The 18768-nt window shown below is 36.3% G+C and overlaps 1 protein-coding gene across 1 annotated transcript in view; it reads left to right on the top strand.

The window, feature by feature from the left end:
* The window catches only part of LOC119533089 (putative zinc finger protein 705E), a 244432-nt gene that overhangs the window by 45031 nt on the left and 180633 nt on the right, over positions 1-18768 (top strand). Inside the window, exons 2-6 of the mRNA XM_037835207.1 lie at positions 23-149; positions 891-983; positions 1507-1583; positions 2013-2733; positions 15968-16143. Coding sequence (XP_037691135.1) covers positions 62-149; positions 891-983; positions 1507-1583; positions 2013-2733; positions 15968-16143 — 1155 coding nt within the window. The 5' untranslated portion in view covers positions 23-61. The remainder of the gene's footprint in view (positions 1-22; positions 150-890; positions 984-1506; positions 1584-2012; positions 2734-15967; positions 16144-18768) is intronic.

Below are 18768 nucleotides of genomic sequence, written 5' to 3'. Positions count from 1 at the left end.
CAAAATGCCTATGTCATTTTAGGAATCAGTGACCTTCAGTGATGTAGCTATCAACTTTACCATGGAAGAGTGGGCCATGCTGGACACAAACCAGAGAAAGATGTTCAGAGATGTTATGCTGGAGAATATCAGTCATCTGGTGTTCATGGGTGAGTTTTTGAAAATATTCTATCTATATACAGCTATCTATCTATTCATCCATCCATCCATTTAATCTAGCATCAAGTTGTACAAGTATCTAGACAATGGCCCCATGTGCCACACTGATCTCTACTCTGATTCTTTCATATCTTATGGGTACTTAAAAGAAACTTTATGTTTTTGTTTATTCCTTATGTCTTATTTGTCCCATCAGTGGCATGTGATTTTCTGCTCTAAAATTTCAGGTCTTTCTTGCTGCTCAATCTCCAACATTAACAACAATGTGAGAATGCAATAAATTTTATTTCAATGGACAAAATAAATATTCTCTAGATAATTATTTTCCACTAGGGACTTAGGGACTGTAGTGAAGTTTTGGCACACAGAAGGCATACTATTTTCCACATAGAACATAGATTGTTTTGGTTGAGCATATGTTTATTGGATGCTTTTATAAAATATGCTTCAACCATTTTGGAATCATAATCTCTCCTAGTATGAAAATATTGAGGATACTGTAGTCCAGGAATTTAGGCATGAGCATCAATATATCCTTAGTGTTTTTGACTGAAGGTCAAGAATTATCATTTGCAGGAAAAGGATTTTCAATATACTGTTTTTAAATTATAGTTCCTTGTGCTGTTCATAAGAGCTTACCTACTATTCCTCATACTCTGCCCTGGACTTGATGATCATGAACTTATATCACTATAGATCTCAAAATCTATGCTTCTCTTTCTCATACATAGGATATCAGATCTGCATATCAGAAGTACTTTCACAGTCAGAACAAGGAGAACTGTGGAGAGAAGGATTAAGGTTTCTCCAAGTATGGAGTCCAGGTGAGTTCTAAGACTGTGCTTCACTATGAGGAGGAGCATTGTCACTGAATAAGCAGGTCCTTAGAAGTATCAATAGAAGATTACCTGAAGTGAATGATATTCTCTGAAATGTAGGCTATGAATTTGGGGGAAATCTCCTCAAATGTGTAATTCTTCCATATGTGTATCAATTTCTATTCAAGAATCCATCTGTGATTGTATTTCACTTAGGGAAAGGATATTTACTTACAGGAGTTAAACTTTCACATAAAGGCCTGTGTTCTGGTCTTCCTGTTTGAGGATTTTCCCTCTCTTTACCACTGAATTTTGCATCTTCTTATCTTATTTTCCCTTACTTTAATGCTGAGAATATTTTATTTGTCAATTTCCAGAAAAGTGTTGCTACCTCCTAAAGGACACCTTACTTTTACATTGTTATCCAACCTAAATGACAATATTTAAAAAATAAACACATGATAATTGAGGGTTTTCAAATATTTCATTCTGCTTCTGCCACTCTATAATGCATTTAAAATTGTTCCAGGCAGGGAAAATGACCATAAAAAAGCAGTGATAACCATACAACATATCTCTAAGGACACATCTACCAACCAGACAAAGGTAAGTTTCATATTGTGAGCATTTGTCTCCTAATTAGAGAGATAGGATTGAATAATTTAGGAGATCATCACAATCACCTGAGTAATTATAGGTGGTATTATACACTCTCCCATCAAAAAGTTGTGGATAGTTTCAATTAAGCAAAAAATTAACCTGAATTCAAAACCATAACCTGAAGTCTTATAAAAGGATAATTGCATAAACATTATTCATATACCTATTCTTTGATACATAATGAAGTTTTCAAAATTAATTAACTCTGCAGTTGAGATGATACAAAAGAGAAAATCTGTGCATACAAGAATGTAGTAATCTGTGTACATGGAACTATCATAATGAAGAATAACTGGAAACTGAATAGACTAGAGAATTATGTTAATAAATATATGTGAACATGTCATTAACTGTCTCTCTTGTCATTTATACCAGCAGATTTCTCACACTGAAGAGGGTCCCCTGGAAAGTAATGATTTCGGAGAATATTTCACTCACTCCACAATGACTGACATGGGAAAGACACCCAATGTAAACAAACAATTTCAAAGAGTTCTCAATTATCATTCATTCCTTCATCAAAATAAGAAAATTCAAACTGGATGTAAGTCATATAACTGTCATCTATGTGGAAAAGTCTTCAGAAGTAGTTCTGGCCTTAGACAACCTGAGAAAATACACACTAGAGAAAAGCCATATGGCTACCATCTATCTGGGAAAGATTTCACTGGTAGTTCTACCCTCAGACAACATGAAAGAATTCACACTGTGGAGGATCCATATTTCTGCCATCTATGTGGGAATTCCTTCAGTCAAAGTTTTAACCTTAGGCAACATGAAAGAATTCAGAATATGGAGAAACTATATGCCTGCCATGGATGTGGGAAAGATTTCACAGATAGTACCAGCCTCAGACAACATGAGAGAACTCATACTGAAGTAAAAGCATATGTCTGCCATGTATGTGGGAAAGACTTCACTGATAGTTCCACACACAGACAGCATGAGAGAACTAACACTGGGGAAAAACCATATGTCTGCAATATGTGTGGGAAATCCTTCATTCAATCTGGTATCCTTAGGCAACATGAAAGAATTCACACTGGAGAGAAACCCAATATCTGCAATATATGTGGGAAATCCTTCAGTCATAGTGGTACCCTTAGACAACATGAAAGAATTCACACTGGGGAGAAACCATATGTCTGCAGTATGTGTGGGAAATCCTTCAGTCATTGTGGTAACCTTAGGCAACATGAAAGAATTCACACTGGGGAGAAACCATATGTCTGCAGTATGTGTGGGAAATCCTTCAGTCATTGTGGTAACCTTAGGCAACATGAAAGAACTCACACTGGAGAGAAACCCAATATCTGCAGTATATGTGGGAAATCCTTCAGTCTTTTTGGTACCCTTAGGCAACATGAAAGAATTCACACTGGAGAGAAACCCAATGTCTGCAATATATGTGGGAAATCCTTCAGTCGTTCTGGTAACCTTAGGCAACATGAAAGAATTCACACTGGAGAGAAACCCAATATCTGCTATATGTGTGGGAAATCCTTCAGTCATTGTGGTAACCTTAGGCAACATGAAAGAATTCACACTGGAGAGAAGCCCAATGTCTGCAATATATGTGGAAAATCCTTCAGTCATTGTGGTACTCTTAGGCAACATGAGAAAACTCACACTGGGGGGAAACCATAAGTTGGCCAACCATGTGGGAAATCCTTCCATCTACATGGAAAACTTAGGCAACATGAGAGAACTCACACTGGGGAGAAACTATAAGTCTGCCATCTATGTGGGAAATCCTTCCATTTATGTGGTAAACTTAGGTTACATGAAAGAACTCACAGTGAGAAGAAACTATACACCTGCCGTGTATGTGGGAAATGCTTCACTGATAGTCTCAGATGACACAACGTAATTAACACTGGGGAGAAAACATTTCTCCCATCTACACAGGAAAACCTTTAGACATTATTTGGCTATTGGACATCAGAGAAGTCATTAAATGTGTTTTGCTTATGGAAGAGTCTTCAGCCACAGCTCTAATATTTAAAATTAAAGAATTCACACAGGAGTGTAATAAATATCTCTCAATGTAATAAATGGGTAAATGCTTTTATTTACAATCTATCTTTAAATAACATGATTTTACTCCTTTAGGATGAACTCAAAGTCTGTAATTACTTATAATAAATTTCAACTTAGCTCCATCCTTTGGTATACAAGTAAAGCTCAGAGTAGGAATAACTCCTAAACCATAAAAATGGACAAAAATATCCTTGCTAGGAGGAGAATATTCTGGGAGAACAAGATATACTATTTGATGGAGTGGCTACTCAGTGAAAAAATGTGAGAAATTTTTTACTTAGAAAGCAATGTGTAGAACACATGAAGTTTCACATTGTATAATACATTCTATGTATATATAGAATGAAGAAAAGTCTTTGGTGTTCTCAATTTACCCATCACTGTTAAATTTCTCATACTGAGGAAATGTCCACACTAAAGTCAAGGTGAAAAAGTGTTCAGCTGGAGTTCACACCAGGAGTATCAGATTGGGAAAAGTAACTATCAAGAATGCTTTACAACAAAATTCAGACATGAATTCAGAGTTTTTCCTTTTGACATACTAATGAAAAATAAAATGTAGGATTGTGAGGTGATCTGGAACTGCTGAATGCAGACTTTTGTAATGAGTTGTAGGCAGGGAAATCAGAGTTCTTTTCAACAGATTAGCACATACACATATTTATGAGGTAAAAACTGGTGGAAATTTCTAGTTTTCAACTTCTGTTTTTTCATAGAACTCTAAACATAAGTATGATGACTAGGTTAAATCAGAAAATATCTTTAAATGTTAACTGATGAATGTACAACCAAAGATGATGTGTCATAATTCTTATATACTGTTAACAAGTATGTACAGAGCATTAATGAACAGAACATAGATAAACAGATAACTTGGGAGTCATTTCTGGTGATACAGACTTTTCCCCTTTTAAACATTTTTATTGGTCCTTCAACTTAAAATGGAATTAAAATTAAATCTTAGAATAATAACATTGTAAGTCCTGGGGTATTTGGGGACATGGGAATGGAAAATCCCCATAATCCTGATCAGGCATTTGCTCATGCCATGCATTAAAAATGTGTTGGCATTATCTATCTCCAGGAGGGTGGCTCAGGCTGTGGCAATGATGAGGCACTTTCTAAGGGGGCTGAGGTGGTGGGTGTTTGGGCAGTTCTGGGCATGACTTGCCCCATAACATTTCCCAGCCATGGCTCTGTTCTGGTTTGCCAATGCTGCCAGAATGCAAAATACCAGAAATGGATTGGCTCTTATAAAGTGGGTTTATTTGGTTACAAAGTTACTGTCTTAAGGCCATAATCATGTCCAAGCTAAGGCATCAATAGGGTACCATCACTGAAGGATGGCCAATGGCATCCCCAAAATCTCTGTTAGTTGGGAAGTGGGAAGTGGTGTTCTCCAAATATCAGCATCAGCTTTCAACAGCTGTCTTTAAAATATCTGTAAGCTGCAGCAGAAAGCTCCAGTATGAGCTTATAAAGGACTCTAGCAAACTAATCAAGTCCCGTACTGCATGGGCATGGCCACATCTACATGGAAATTGTCTAATCAGTTATCATCCACAGTTGGATGGGTCACATATCAATGGAAACAATCTAATCCAAAGCTTCCAACCTCATCAACACTAATATATCCACCCTCAGAAGATTGCATCAAAGACATGGCATTTTTGGCAACATAATACATTGAAACCAGCACAGGCTCCAAGAATAACTCCATATCTCTGAACTCCAGACACCAAAAGCTACACCCATGATGGTGGTCAACTGGGTTTGAGGAACACCAGCACAAGCATGTTGCATGTATGCAGTGGCTGTTGTGGATGCCACCTGGGAGTCCCTGCAATACCCTCAGCTGCCTGCAATGCTGCTGCAGGGAGTGCTTCTTCCTCTCCCTGTTCCTGGAAAACAGCAGGAGCTTGTGCACATCAGCCACCCAGAGTGAAGCCAGCATTTCTGCCTGCCTGCTGCTTGAAGTCAGGTCACCAGTTCACGAGCATGGCTTTGAAGAGACTGGCTAAAAATATGGACTCTAAAGATAGCTCTGATGTGGACTTGAACAGAAATGTTGAATGGAAGAAAAGATATCCTTGATTTAAAGTGTCAGAGAGTTTTGTAAAATGAGCCCTGCTTTTAGATGGAAGGTAGAATTTTAAAATGATGAGCTTGGATACTTAGCTGAAGAGATTTCAAAACTAAGAGTTGAAAAAGCAGCCTGACTTCCCCTTGCAGCTTATAATAAAATGTGAGAGGAAAGGGTTATGCTAAGAATTGAAGTCTTGGTTACAAAGAAACAAGAAATGGACTGCAAAACTCTGGGCTACCAGGAAGTGATACCCCAGAGGATTGTGCCCCATGTGAGAATTTAACTACATGGAAACTGACTTCCATTTCAGTATAAGCCAGGATTGGAGATGGTGTTATTAAGAAAATATTTGTGGAAAGTCTGATTTTCTGAAGGTTTTGACCCCTGTGTGCTTGCAGAAAGCCAACAGTTGTTTGCAATATCTGTATAAATGGAACCACTGCCAGTTTGGGCTGGAGGGAATGGAGGAGAAAAAAATGGAGGAAAAATTTCTTCAAAGACAGAACCATGGAAATTGAGATCTGGAACCAAGAAATCTCTGGGAAGGAGAGAAGAGCAACTGAAGCAGGTGGAAAGAGTGAGTTTTCCCTGGAGTCAGAGTGTGGGCCTTCTGCTTCAATGCTCAGGAGGAGAGCTGCTGCCTGAGACCTCAGAGAGATTGGCAAAACTTCCTGGTGATTGTGGTGAGCCTGTTTAGATAGGGTTGAGCATGTTCCCTGGAGATGGAAGAGAGATGGGTGCCACACTGTTGCTTGTGGAGGGTGGGGCTGAGGAGGATGTGGTTTCCCCAGTGCATGGATATGTTGGAGCTCTCACCCTAGAATTTGGAGAAAAAAAGGGCTGCCATATAAGACTTTGGAAATTGTTGGACTTCTGCTCTCACAAGCCCCAAGGATAAAACATCATTTGATAAATGCCTCTCAGACTTTGAAATCTAATGAAGCATGCCCTGGGTGTTTTAGGAACTGTTTTGGTACTGTGAACCCTATTTTCCTTTCAGTTTCTCCTTATGACAATGGGAATGTTTATCCTATGACAGCCCCTCCTTTATATATTAGAAGCAGATTACTTGTTATAGGTTTCACAGGTCCACATCAAGAGAGGAAAGAATTTTCTTTTAGGACAAGACCACATCTGTGATTGATTTGGATGGGGTCTTGTACTTACCTATTGTTACTGAATGGATTTCAGCTCTTGTGATATTGTGATGGGATGAATGTATTTTGTATTTGGAAAGAATAGGTCTTTTGGGAATCCAGGGGTGGAATGTGCCAGTTTGGATATATTTTGCCCACTCAAAAGCCATATCCTTTAATTCAACCTTCTGGGGGCAGATGTATTAGTGTCAGGTTGGAAACTTTTGTTTGTGTTTCCATGGAGGTATGACTCAATCAACTCATTAAATTTTTTCCATGGATATATAGACCCTGCCATTCAGAGATAGTCTGGATTTAATAACTGGCATCCTAGAAAAGAACTCACAAATAGAATGAGCTCAGAGCAGCAGAGAGGGATATTTTGGAGGGAACATAAGAGCTAAGAGCTGACACTGACACTTAGAGATATTTGGAGATGCAGACAGATGGATGTTTAGCTACCAGATGAAGCTCAGAGTTTTCCCTGGGATATGCTAACACAGAACCCCCAAGTGCTTAGATAGAAATGTCCTGGTAGAAGGTACCGAGGATGCACAGGAGTTGAGAGAGAAGGTAGAGCAGAACCTGGGATCAAAAGTTGTCAGCCACCTGCCTTCCCAGCTAATGGAGGTTTTCTGGAGCCATCAGCCATCTTTCGCCAACTGTTAAAGTCTTGATTTGGACACTTATATGTCATTAGGACTGTAACTTTGTAACTAAGGAAAACAACATTTATAAAAGCAATCCCTTTCTGGTATTTTGCATAATGACAGCATTAGCAATCCAGAACAAGAAGTAAGATGAATCTCACAATGTATTTTAAAAACAAAACTGCCCTTGATGATCACATTTATAAAGTACACCTTTCTGGCTTCTCTTTAACACTTCAGTCACAATGTTTTTTATGAAAGATTCTTTATTACTTTAAATTTGTTGAACTTGAGTATCTCTTATATCTCTACCATTTTATTGTAAAATACTTTAAGTTCACTCAATGTGTTATTGAACTGAGACCAACCTAGATGCAATATATGGCATATTTGAAATTCTGAGAAAAAGACTCCTAGAAACATCTCCGAACCATTAATTTAACATTTTTTAAATATTTCAAAATTAAGGTCTCTGTACATATAAAAATTCTAAAAATTGGATGCTTTGTGGGAGTTTACTTGATTGATTTATTTCTGTAGTACCTTATACTTTTATTTGTACTATGGATATTTTTAATTTTTACTCATTTTATTACTATCAATATCCTTTTCTATATTTGGAAGTAAAAAGTAGCTACATTTGATGACATCTGAAAATGTGATGGACTGATCTATTGATCAGGTGATTCTTGCAGTCATTAATTTCACCACAATATACATTCACAGGCTTATAAAATAAGAATAACAGCTGCTGGCATCTTTCCTATTTATGAAATTTGATATTATTTGTGGGAAACAGTAATTATTTAATAACAGTGTGAAGTTGAAAAAGACAAAATGTATTGAGTCTTCTGTGTTGTGTAAAATATTATGTTTTACCATACAAGCTGAACATAATTCAGAATGTGAATAAGCTGAGACATAAAAAGATTGTTTTATGCATATGTGTAAACATATGCATTGGTGGTAAATCTGTGAATAATAAACAGATGTTGATTCACAACAAATTCCTCATTAATATTCCTCTTCATGAGTAAACCTATAAGTTGTGAAATTTTAACCTGTATTTGAAGCCCCTTCACTTATGGGTCCCTAGGCTAAATTCTTAATAAACCCTCATGAGCAGCACATATTCTGCTGGACTTGCTTAAACTATTTTCCTTGATGTCTTGAAAATGTGGAATAGACCTTTCCAGATCTGCTTATCCTTCCATCCTCAACTTCTCTAAAGGAAAATTAATGAGGCCCACACTTCACATTTTGATTTTATTGTTCCATTTTTCTTGTGATCTCTGTGACCACTTATAACACAGAGAACCTCTGACAACTGCTGGAAAGCAGTTACTTTCAGACTGACCTCCTGCTTGCAAGACTAAATTCTCTCATTTTCCCCTCCTTGAGGCTCTTTAGTTCAGGACTATTTGAAAGAGTTCACTAAGAAGTTTTGTTTTTCTTGTTTCTTTTTTATGCCAATCTGTTTACTGAAGTTTAATGATAGCATCATATGATTAATTTGGTTTAAAATAGCCAATATTTAAAATACATCTAACTTAATAAAACTGGTTTCATGCTGAAGGTAGTCACCTCAGGAAGATTTTCTCAACATTTTCTGCATATCAGACTATCCTTTCAAGCCAATTATCAAACTACTACTGTCATATTATAGAAATACAACAGGCTTTAATTGAACACAGAATAAAAACTTTTCATATATTGAACTCATGAATCAATGTTAAGTCTAGCTTTAATTTATGTATGACAGTACAGCAGTTAAAATGTCATTCCATCATAGGAAGGTATGTTTTATGCCTCAACTCTGACATTTACTTGCTTCATCACCCTAAGAAAGTTTTGAACATCTTTGATATGTGACTTCCTTACTTAGAAAATTTGTAATAATAAACTCCTTATGAATTAAAAATTTAGAAATTAGTCCAAATAGAGCCAGTTCTCAAAATGGTGCTGTTCTACTTTGCTAACACTGCTGGAATGCAAAACACCAGAAATAGATTGGCTTTTATAAAGGGGGTTTATTTGGTTACAAACTTACAGTCTTAAGGTCATAAAGTGTCCAAGGTAAGTCTTCAACAATTGGGTACCTTCACTGGAGGATGGCCAATGTTGTCCAGAAAACCTCTGTTAGCTGGGAAGGCATGTGGCTGGCATCTGCTCCAAAGTTCTGGTTCAAAATGGCTTTCTCCCAGGACATTCTTCTCTAGGCTGCTGTTCTTCAAAAGTGTCACTCTCAGTTGTTCTTGGGGTGTTTGTCCTCTCTTAGCTTCTCCAGAGCAAGAGTCTGCTTTCAACAGCCATCTTCAAACTGTCTCTCATCTACAGCTGCTCTCTCAGCTTCTGTGCATTCTTCAAAGTGCCCCTCTTGGCTGTCCTAGCTTGCTCCCTCACTCTGATCTTATATAGTGCCCCAGTAATTTAATTCAGAGACACCCTGAATGGGTGGGCCAACATCTCCATGGAAATTATCCAGTCATCATCCACAGTTGGTTGGGGCACATCTCCATGGAAACAAAGAATTACAATCTGATTAACACTGATCTGCCCACACAAGATTGCATCCAAGATAATGGCATTTGGGGGGACATAATACATTCAAACTGGCACAGGTGTCTATGTTGAGGAAAAATAAATCAGTAGGAGAAAAGCAATCACAGACAAAAGCAATTATGTGATACCTTCAGCACTTACATTTCTTCCATCCTAAACCCATAGTACTATTGTTTTTAAACACAAAAAGATGTAAGAGGAAAATCCAGGGCTCTTCATTTGATAATGGTATTTTCTTTTAAAAAGATTATGACATGATAAAGTGTTCTGAAATGATGTATATATAGATTTTAAAACTTAGATCATTTCTTTACTTGTAGATTGCCAAGTGGCAAGAGGATCTCTGCACAGCAAAGTTTTCCAGGGGTAACTAGAATACTGCACAGGTGCTCCCATCCCACAAATCTAAAATAAAATATCATTTATTTTAATGCATATGTAAAGAATGTATTTTCAATATAAAGAATTATTGGTATAATTTTCCATTTATTTGTTTAATCCACACATCCATATAAAACTTAGTATACTTAAAGTTAGGTCAATATTTCAAAATATTTAGGGGTGAATTATGCACAGAAAGGGCTAGAAGCTGTGTGTAGGAATGTCCAAAAAATGCTTATATTTTCTTTCAAAATATACTACGAGAAATTACACCTGAAACATAAGGGCTCATGTATATATCTTATTTTCATGACAAGGATTCACTTATTTACTTTGTACCACCTGAATATGTAGCACAGAAGTTAGCAAAGAGAAGATAATAGGCAAATATCTGTGGTATTAATTAAACTGCAATGACAATAAAATATTTATTTTACAAAATTAAATGTATTTAAATTAAATGTATTTAAATATTTAATTATTAAATGTATTTAAATATTTAAATTAAATTAAATGTATTTAACAAACAAAATTAAATGTATTTAAATATTTAAATTAGTATTCTTCATATTGAAACTTTGGGCAGCAAGAGGAGCCCCCCAGTTTTGCTGGCATCCATTCCACTAGGCACTGTAATCCAATCACTCTGAACTTTCATTAACAATTATCATTTCTGCTTAAAACTGCTGGGACTGAGGTTTTCAATTCAATGAAAAATAAATAATACATTGGCTTGGTCTCATTGTGTAAGTACCATCCCTATCAGTATTCTCTATTCCAGTTTTATTAGAAAATAGCAGAGCAGGAGAGAGTTGGAGTGATTCTTGGAGGGGGGTAAAGATAAGGAAAAGAAGAAAACCATAACATCAAACACAAACAAGTTAATACTGTCTTCTCTTACACTGGAGACAAAAGGCAGGGTTTCTGGTAAGGATCCAGTCATGTTCCAGGTGCAGGCAAGGGTGAGGGGGAAACTGAGATGATTAAGATCATGGCAGTAATCATTCTGTTTTATAACCAAGCCATCTTTTTTCAGTTTTAGTTTAAAATGTAGGGAAGCAATAGCACTAGAAAAAACCCCTTGGTATGTAAACCTTGGCATAAAAATAAGAGCACTGTTGTAATTTGAAATGGCTAATTGTCTTGAGATGACTCTAGGAAAGCAAAATATCTTCCATGATTCTTAGAAATTCCAATTACATTTCTGTCATTGATTTCTAGTTTTATTCAGCTATGCTCAGACAACATAGTCATTATAATTTTAACAACTGGAACATGATGTATGGCTTAGTAAATGGACTATTTTGATATATGCCAAAAATGTACTTGAAAAAAATTATGTACCCAGAGAGCAATAATTTGTATGTCCTATTTAAGACAAGTTAGCCCATTGTGTTATTCAAGTGTTGTGGATAATAATTAGATTTTATTCATATCTCCAACTGTGATATTGGAATTTAAAAATTTCTCCTTTGTGATATGTCATTTCTTGCAGTATGTTTGCAGTTATGTCATAAGTGCATACAAATTTGTAATTGTTAAATCTTCCTATTAAATCAACTTCCTTATCATGAAAAAAAATCTCTCTATATGGAGCCATACTTCCTATATCTGGTCTACATTTTTTTACTAGAATTTAGCCACATAGTTTTAATGACTTTTTTTGGGGGGAGGGGCTTGTTTTGCATTATATATTTTGCCATCTTGTTTAAAATTTTATTTTTGATGTATATTTTTCTGCTTATTGTAAGTATTATTACTTATGAAAAGTTTATAGTTGGATATTTTAGTTTTTCATTCCAATTGACAAATTTTGTGTTATAATTGGGTCATTCAGTTCATTTAAATTTAATGTCATTAGTAGCACGTGTTGAATTTCTGTCTGCTCTCATGCTTTTGGTTTGCTATTTGTCCTACCTTTTCTCTGTACAATATTTCTTCTATTGAGTTGATAAAGTGTATTTTTCCTTTTTTACCATCTAGTAGATTTTCAGTTATAAAATCTTATCTCAATTATTTTAGATATTACCCTAGAGATTTCAAAATTGATCTCCAACTTATTACATTCTATCTTGTTTCCATCATTAGTTGACAGATCACTCATATGAACAATTATCCAAATAAATATCTGGATATTGTTCCACATGGCCCTGGATTTATTTTAAAGGTGATTGTTTTTAAATATGCATTTAGATGACATATAAAAATAAATTTCATGATTGTATGTCACTATCACAGTTCTGAGTACTTAAGAGTAATTTTGTTTCATTCTATTCAAACTTTCCCACAGAGGGCTTCCCCTCCCTCAACACCCCCTTACAGAGGATGGCAAATAATTGTGGTTAATCTGGCTGCCTCAAGAGCCAAACAGCCTATGTTTCTAGGAAAGATGTACAACTTAAGGGTTGTGTGCACTTTAGCAAGTTATATTTTCTTGACTTCCTGAACCCACATATTTACCCTTTCATTGTCCTTCATTTCTTGCTGCATACAGTGTATCCATCTGGAATGATTTCCCTCAGCCTGAAAACCGTCAATTAACATTTTTTGTATCATCCAGTTGATAGTTTTGAACTTTCTCTGCTTTAGTTTGTCTGAATATATATTTCTTTGCTCTTTGTTTAATGCTTCCATAAGTATCCATTTTTTGATGTCAGACACTATTATGAATACTCAATGTCCATATAAATAGAGTCATATAGTATGTGTTCTTTTGTAATTGACTTCTTTTGATATATATATACACACACACACACACAAACACATAAATATATATGTGTAATTTTTGGCTGGGGTTGATTTGTTTTGCTAGGAGTGTTCCACAAAATTTATTGCCCATATTGTAGGTCTTCTTTCTCCTAATATTTGACATTGTGTTTATTTTCATGTTTTAGCTATTGTGAAAAATAAATTTCCTTTAAAATTGCTATACTTGAGTTGGTGGACCTAGACACTCATTTTTCTTGAGCATGTAGGAGATAAATTGCTGGATCAAAAAAACATGCATGTGACAAGTGGATAGTGAGAAGCAGAATAGTGAGTACCAAGACTCAGTCTTCCCAGCATAACAACTATTAAACAGATAGAACCTGTCTGAAACAGCTATTTTGAATCTCCAAAAATGAGAGGAATACTGTACAACATCCAGGGAAGAGCAGGAGTAAGAGTCTGACAAATTACAGTAAAGAAAAGAAAATTGCTCTTATCTCAAGGTGGTTACTGTCACATGTATCCCACTCTTGCTGCACTCCACAAAGGTTCCAACCCTTGACAAGGTTGCTGGTGACATAAAGGGATATGAAAATCTTTGCCAAGACCAAGTGAGGGCACAACAAAGCACTGATCACAGCTTTTGATTAATGGCTTTTGATTGCTGAGACCCCACTCTAATTGTGGCCATTGATTCAAACCAACCTACAGAGGCAGTGGTGGCAGCCATTTTTTCAAAATAGCCTGAGTGGTAGAGGTGAGCTGAAGACACTAGCCTTCCACAGGTTTGCAGGAGACAGTTAGGAGTGCATTTTCTGGGCAAGCCAAGAGAACTCAGCTTTGAAAAGCTGTGAAGAAAGATCTTGGTGACTTACTTTGTCCTCTACCCAGGGCAATTTGGAGCAAGTCTATACAGTTGACATGGTTGAGTGGACCTGATTCCCCAGAAGAGACCTGTGAAAGCCTTTTCATCACATCCCTCAGCTCAGAATTTGCTCTTGAGGCAATAGCTGCTTGAGGTAATAAAAGACATGTAAGAATTATAAAGGCAGTGATACAGGAGCAATGGCTTGTGGGCTTCAAACACCCATGAGCAGGATGTCTGTCTCCTGGGAAACAGGGGACAAAAACTCCTGAAAATAGGGAAACTCAAAAACAACTAAGAAGAAAAAGCACAGGAACAGACATAGGCACAGATTGACAAGGGGAAACATGCACACTGCATTCATTTTCTGTAGGCATCCCTGATAGGGGGGATGATGCTCAATAAAATCTCTCTCTTATCACCAGCTGGTTACAAAACCAAGAAACATACATTTTCAGGGAATAAATACCAGAATTAATATATTAAAATGCACAGTGTGCAATGAGTGCAAGACAAACAAACAGGAAATGATGGCCCATCCAAAGGAAAAGGATAAAAATTCAGCAACCAACAATGAAGAATACCAGAATGTGGACATGCCAAATAAATCCTTTAAAAATGATCTTAAAATGCTCAACATGAAGGAAAATACAGAGAAAGAACTAAAGGATATAAGGGAAACAATGAATGAGCAAATGAGAATCTTAGTAAAGATACAGAAATTTTAAAAGGAATCAACACAACTACTGAAGTTGAAGACCACAATAACAAAAATAAAAAGTGTTCTGAAAGGTTTCAAGGACAGATTGGTGCTGGCCAAAGAAAGAATCTGAACATGATGACAAGCAATTGAAATGAATAGGGTTGAGCAACAAATATAAGAATTATGAAACATGAAATTAAGAGATCTTCAAATGTACCAATGTATGCAATACAGGAGTTCCAGAAGGATAGGAAAGAAAGGTGAAGTAGGAATATTCAAAGAAATAATGACAGAGAACTTCCCAAGCTTAATAAATAATATGAATGTACACAGCCAACTAGCTCAGAACAACCAAACTTCAGAAGCATTAAGAAAAATAAACCATTTCATTTATTGATAACATTACTGAACACAAAGTACAAGGAGAGACTTTTGAAAGCTCTGAGAAAAAAGCAATGAGTTATGTACAAGCAAGTCCCAATAAGGTTGAATGCTGATTTGTCATCAGAAATAATGAGGGAAAGAAGACAGTGGGTTGAAATGCTCATTGTGCTTTAAGAAAACAGCCGCCAACCAAGAAATATATCAGGTGAAACTTTCTTTCAAAAATGAGGCAGAGAGACTTCAGGGCCAAGATGGCAACAGGAACAGGCAAACAAACTGCTGAGTACTGGCCCCACAGAGCCATGGTCTATCCAGGAGAACCTGTGTTTGGCATCTTCTGTCATGAGGTGTGGAGATCAAAATTGGGTATCAGTTAACAGCAATCAAGCCTTTTGCAGAACCTGGCCACCCTCCAGACTGGTTCTCTCAAAAACATTGTGCTTCTCAATACTCAGAACTTCAAGAGACCACTGAAACCTCAAAATGGAAATGTGGTGAAAAAGGGGAAGCTGTGGAAACTGTTGAAGATGTCATTGTTCAGGAACTTATGGCTGAAAAAGTTGAGGAATTAAAGAAAATAATAAAGAAAACCCAGGAAAAATATAAATGACTGAAAAAGATGCAGAAGTAATTCAACCTGGGCGCATGGATAGCAGACTGGATGAGCTTTGCAATGACATTGCAATGAAAAAGAAATTGGAGTAAGAGGAGGCTGAAGAATAGAGGAAGTCTACAGATGCTGCATATTAGGCTCATCAAGCAGTAAAAACACCCCCTTGGAGGTAACCAACTGTGATGGTTCACTGTCCTGTAGATTCTGCCTCCCCAGGAGGTGATTATCCACTTGGAGACTTGACTCCAACCACTATGGAAGTGGCCACCTCTGGAGTAACCCCTGGGACTTTGCCAAGTACCCCAGTCACCTCATTTTGTGGGATTTCTGACACCCTTCCTCCAGACTCTCCACCCTTAGAAGGCCCCATGACCACAGTAACAGATGATTCACCCCAGAAAAATATGCTTGGACAGAAATGAAGTGCACAAATACAATAACTGGTGTCCCAGGAGAAAAGTAAAATGTTAGGAGGAGTATTTGAGGATAAAATTGGGTAAGTCTTCTCACCTTACAAAAGACATAAATATGCAAAGAAGAAGCCCAACAAACTCCAAATAGAATAAATCCAAATAGAACCTCTCTGAGGCATATACTAATCAGATTGTCAAATGCTGAAGAGAAGGAGAAAGTCCTGAAAGCAAGACGGAAGTGATTCACCACATGAAAAGGAAACGATGTAAAACTAAGTACTGCTACTTAACAGGCATCATGGAGGTGAGAAGGCAGAGGTATGACATATTTAAAATTCTGAAAGAGCAAAAATTGCCAGCAAAGAATACATTATCCAGCAAAGCTGTACTTTGAAAGTGAAGGAGAGTTTAAAATTTTCACAGACAAACACATGCTGAAAGAATTTGTTGACAAAAGACCTACCCTGCATGAAATACTAAATGGAGTTCTGCCCACTGAGAAAAGTCAGGAGAGAGAGATCCGGAGAAAGGTACACAACATAAGAGTATTAGAAAGCATAACTTAAAGGAAAAAAAGAGAAGTAGGGAAAAAGAACTAAAAAAGGATATGATGGTTAGCTCAAAAACTGCATTCACAGTAATGAATTTGAATGGGAATGGATTAAACTCTCCAATTAAAAGGCACAGACTGACTAAATGGATTAAAATTTATGATCCATTGATGTGCTGTTTACAAGAGACTTATCTTAGACCTAGTGGCACAAAGAGATTGAAAGTGAAAGGTTGGAAAAAATATTCCACAGACACTGTAATCAAAGAAAACAGTGGTAGCCATAGAAACATCAGATGAAATAGGTTTTAAATGCAAAATCAATATGATAAATGAATTACACTTTATATATATATGAAGAAATATGTGATTGCATTCAAAATAACAGTATATACATTTTATCTAGTGCTCACAGAATGTTCTCCAGGAAAGATCAAACGTTGGGGCACAAAACCAGTCTCAATTTAAAATGACTGAAATCGTTCAAACCACATCCTCTTACCATAATGGAATGCAGCTTGAAATCAATAACCAACAAAGAACAAGAACTTTCAAAAATATATAGTGGTAAGGTGTAAATCTCCCATTTAACATGGGACATGATTCCTAGGGATAAGTCTGGATCTGACAAAAGAGATGAAACATATAATAAAAATACTGGATATGCATAAGATAGAAATAGAAAGTTCAAAAAAAAAAAAAAACAACAACTGGCAGAATCTATGGAAATGACAGGCACAACACAAGAGATGAAAGACACAATGGTGACATACAAAAGCAGATCTCAACAGGCAGAAGAAAACATTCAGGAACTGGAGAACCAGAGAACTGAAAGCCTACACACCAAAGAAGAGATAGAAAAAAGAATGGAAAAATATGAGCAACATCTCTGGAAATTGAATGGCAACATACAGTGCAGGAATGTACATGTCATGGGTGTCCCAGAAGAAGAAGAGAAGGGAACAGGGGCAGAAATGATAATAGAGGAAATAATGAAAATTTCCCATCACTTATGAAAAACATAAAATTATGGATCCAAAAGCACATTGTACCCCAAACAGAGTAGATCTGAATAGGCCTAGGTCAAAGCATGTAATAATCAGTTTATGAAATGACAAAGATAAAGAGAGAATCCTGAAAACACTAAAAGAAAAGTGATGCATCACATACAAAGGAAGCTTGATAAGACTATTTATGGATTTCTCAATAGAAGCCATGGAGGCAAGAAGGAAAGGGGGTGATATATATAAGATACTGAAAGAGAAAAACCACCAACCAATGATCCTATATCTGAGAAAACTCTCCTTCAAATATGAGGGATCATGGTATTGAAAAAGCTTTCTTGAACAAAAAGGGGAAGATAAATTAAACAAAGTAAAGTTTCCAGGGCTGAAAGCTACTGAATGGTGTCAAGAGGTCATACTGGGGATTATTCTTATGCATTATAGAGATATGCCTTCATAGTTTTTAGTGTATTAGAATAGCTAGAGGGAAATACCTGAAACTGTTGAACTATAAACCAGTAGTCTTGTTTCTTGAAGAAAATTGTATAACTTTATAGCTTATACAGTGTGATTGTGTGATTGTAGAAGTCCTTGTGGCTCACACTCCCTTTATACACTGTATGGACAGATGAGTAGAAAAATAGGAACCAAAAGTAAATGAATAGTAGGGGAGTATGGGGAGGCATGGGTTGTTTTGGATGTTCTTTTTACTTTTATTTTTATTCTTATTTTAATTTTAGTTTTTACTATTTTTTGGAGCAATGAGAATGTTCAAAAATTGATGCTGGTGATGAATACTCAACTATATGATGATACTGTGAACAATTGATTGTACACTTTGTATGATATTATAGTGTGTGATTATACCTGAATAAAATTGCAAGTAAAAATATATATTGGGGGTTAAACAACATGCTCTTCAACAATCAGAGGGTAAAAAAAGAAATTGCAAAAGAAATCAGTAAATAACTGGAAAAATGCAAATGAGAACACAACATATGAAACTTATGGGATGCAGTGAAGGAGGTGCTGAGT

The sequence above is a fragment of the Choloepus didactylus genome, chromosome 4, assembly GCF_015220235.1.
Source record: "Choloepus didactylus isolate mChoDid1 chromosome 4, mChoDid1.pri, whole genome shotgun sequence".
Taxonomy (NCBI): Eukaryota; Metazoa; Chordata; class Mammalia; order Pilosa; family Megalonychidae; genus Choloepus; species Choloepus didactylus.
Note: the sequence above shows the minus strand (reverse complement) of the source record. Positions and strands in the feature narration are given on the sequence as shown.